This window comes from Gymnoscopelus microlampas, assembly GCF_963454915.1.
Source record: "Gymnoscopelus microlampas genome assembly, chromosome: 14".
Classification (NCBI taxonomy): Eukaryota; Metazoa; Chordata; class Actinopteri; order Myctophiformes; family Myctophidae; genus Gymnoscopelus; species Gymnoscopelus microlampas.
The window spans coordinates 47,192,261-47,195,103 of record NC_139951.1 but is presented as its reverse complement, the minus strand read 5'-3'; the positions used below and the strand labels follow the sequence as shown (position 1 = coordinate 47,195,103).

The 2,843-nt window shown below is 41.4% G+C and overlaps 1 protein-coding gene across 1 annotated transcript in view; it reads left to right on the top strand.

The window, feature by feature from the left end:
• Positions 1 to 945: 945 nt before the first annotated feature.
• The window catches only part of syt15 (synaptotagmin XV), a gene marked incomplete at both ends in the record, with an annotated part of 8,133 nt that continues 6,235 nt past the window's right edge, over positions 946 to 2,843 (top strand). The window contains 3 exons of the mRNA XM_084078406.1: positions 946 to 952; positions 1,437 to 1,549; positions 2,029 to 2,111. Coding sequence (XP_083934532.1) covers positions 946 to 952; positions 1,437 to 1,549; positions 2,029 to 2,111 — 203 coding nt within the window. The remainder of the gene's footprint in view (positions 953 to 1,436; positions 1,550 to 2,028; positions 2,112 to 2,843) is intronic.

The following is a 2,843-nucleotide window of genomic DNA, read 5'->3' as shown; positions in this document are numbered from 1 at the left end:
GTTTTAGTCATAGTCTTTTGTATAAAATTCCATTTAGTTTTAGTCATATTTTAGTCATCTGAAATGTTTTAGTTTTTGTCTAGTTATAGTCGACTAAATCTACAGTTGATTTAGTCGACTAAAATGTATTCTGGCGGTGCCTTGATGGCGTCGTAATGGCTGATTTTACACTTGGTGCATGCTGAAAATAGCAGATCTACTATTATCTACTATCAGCGCGACGCGTTGTGAGCTTGTAGATCTGCTATTTTCAGAGCGCAACACCCGAGCACAACCAAACTTAAAATGACTTGTATTTTAGTTCTACTGGATCTCTTCTCCACTCGTCCCTCACTAACATTTTAGTCTAGTTTTATTTGTTGACGAAATCCTCAATATAGGCCTATTTAGTCTTAGTTTTAGTCATCATAGCTTAGTTTTTTATTTAGTTCAGTAGTTTAGTTCGTTTTAGTAGTTTAGTAGTTTTTTTAATCAGTGAAAAAAGGCAGTCGACGAACATTTTTCGTCATAGTTTTAGTCGACGAAATCAACGCTGGTCAGAACAGGGTCGTGTGAAGCATCAGCCATCAACACAGACCTGATATCAGTGTGTGAAGTGGTGAGAACGGTGCAGCTGTGTGACCTGCCGTACCCAGCTCTACTGTAGCTCAGTGGGGTCCCAGCCACCAGGACAACATTGGCAGAACATCAGAGAAGAGAATTATACTGCTTTTTTTGTCACCGAAAACCAGAGTACAGGGTTATACTGCTGCGTGTACAACTTGTACACGCAGCACTCCTCACTCCTCCTGCTGAGACCACCAGCATGTCTGCACCGATGCTGAGAGGAAAAAATAGAGTTGTTACTAGAGGCTGTTAACTGGTTCGTTAGTTAGTTTGTTCTGTCACCTGGTTTCTTCTAACCTGCCGTGGACCTGCAGGTGAAGAATAAAAGACGTCTCCAACATGGCAGGTAGGCAGAAAAACTGACTAATTCATCCATATTTCACACTGCTATACCATTTTGTCTGTCTCTTTTACACATGTCTTTAATCTGTTGGGTAGACCAGACGTTATATGCTGCATTATAGGCCACGGAACCCTGTGTTATAGTAACTCTGAGCGTGTACAAATGGAACCAAATGGACCCGCGCGGGTCCATTTGGTTCCATTTGTACACTCTCAGGGGTTACAGACTTGTAAGGGTCGGGTTATTAGGATGGATATGAAATATTAAAAAGTGGATTTCAGTCAAATTCAACTATCAAGATATATTTGTTTCTCCCTCCCCTTCTAACCCCACCCCCCCATCTCTCTCTTTCTCCCTCCCCTTCTCTACCTTTCTCCCCCTCTCTCTCTCTCTCTCTCTCTATCTCTCTCTCTCTCTCTCTCTCTCTCTCACCCCCTATCTCTCCATCTCTCACAATCTCTCTCTCTCTCCCTCACCTTCTCCCTAGACCAGATGTTGCTGCTGGCTGTGGGTGTGTCCGTGGGTCTCATCTTGGTGCTGTTCTTGGGGATTCTGTCCTACTATCTGTGTGTATTAAGGAGGAGCCGCTCACACTACCAGGTACCCGGTATCCTTGTCCAGTGTTTCTCAAATGGGGGTACGTGTAGCCCTAGGGGTACGCAGAGGTACAGGAGAGAAAGTGGAAAAGGGAAGCATGTATTTTACTCTATTTAATGATAAAACATGAACACACTTTGTGTGAACCTGCTGATTCGTATCAAAAACCTGACTAGCACAACTGTTGCTGAATAGAAAGCTCTTATGCTGTTTTATTTTGAACATATTCACATCAAAACTGGACTTTTGATGTCAATATGTTCTATTGTACTTGGATAAAGGGGGTTCTTGGATGCAGAAGTCAGGGACATTGGGTACATAATTAAGCCATTTGAAACGTTTGAGAACCACTGTCCTATAGTTTGTTTGATGCCTGGCCTACACAGTTCTATGTGCATTCTATTTACTTTATGTGATTATTTACCTGTTTATTGACTAGAGTTAAATAGTCTGCTAAATGCCGAAATTGTAAATTGTACCAGGAACTGACCTCTACCTACACAGTGGCCCCATTCCCAGAATGCACTGCTCCGGTGCTCCTGGTTTCTCCAGTCCCCTGCAACAGGTGAGCAGCATCCATCTGTACAGTGTTAATTACATCACTGGTTCTCAAAGTCTGGTCCGGGGGCCACCAGGGGTCCAAATGGACCCTTTCGGGGTCTGTAACTTTTAGAGTGTACAAATGTACATTTGGTTCCATTTGTACATGCTCAGAGTTACATTAATACTTTTACATTTTTTTTACAGATTTTACAGTGTAGATTGGGCCCCCTGAGACAGCAAATAGTATCAAATGGTGGTCTGTGGCCTTGAAATGACAAAGATTGACGTCTGCCAGTCAACTGGGCTTCACAGCTGGAAACTGTTTTATCCATGTGTACATTAGTGGAAATACGTCATTTTATCCACTAGATGGTGCTTGTCTTCACTTATTCTGAAACAACAAATATTTGTACTGTGCTTCTACAGAACCATAAACCATGCTAAAAAATATGCAGGAAATGTAGATAATGAACATAATTTGTCATTCTCATAAGCAATAAGTCATCCAGTATCATCCAGTAAATAAGGTTTTGTGATGTGAGGATTTAAAGAAGTGCACCCTGGGTCAGAATAAACAACAAGGCCTCCAAAGCATTGCAAGTATAGCTGGTTTTGAATGCAATACATTTACAATGAAAGTAAATTATGCCAATATTATACCAAACGCACAGTCAATACAGTATGTACAGCTATACTTGTGATATCATGATACCCGGACAACTGCTTTTCCAGCAGTTATGAAATATAAACATTT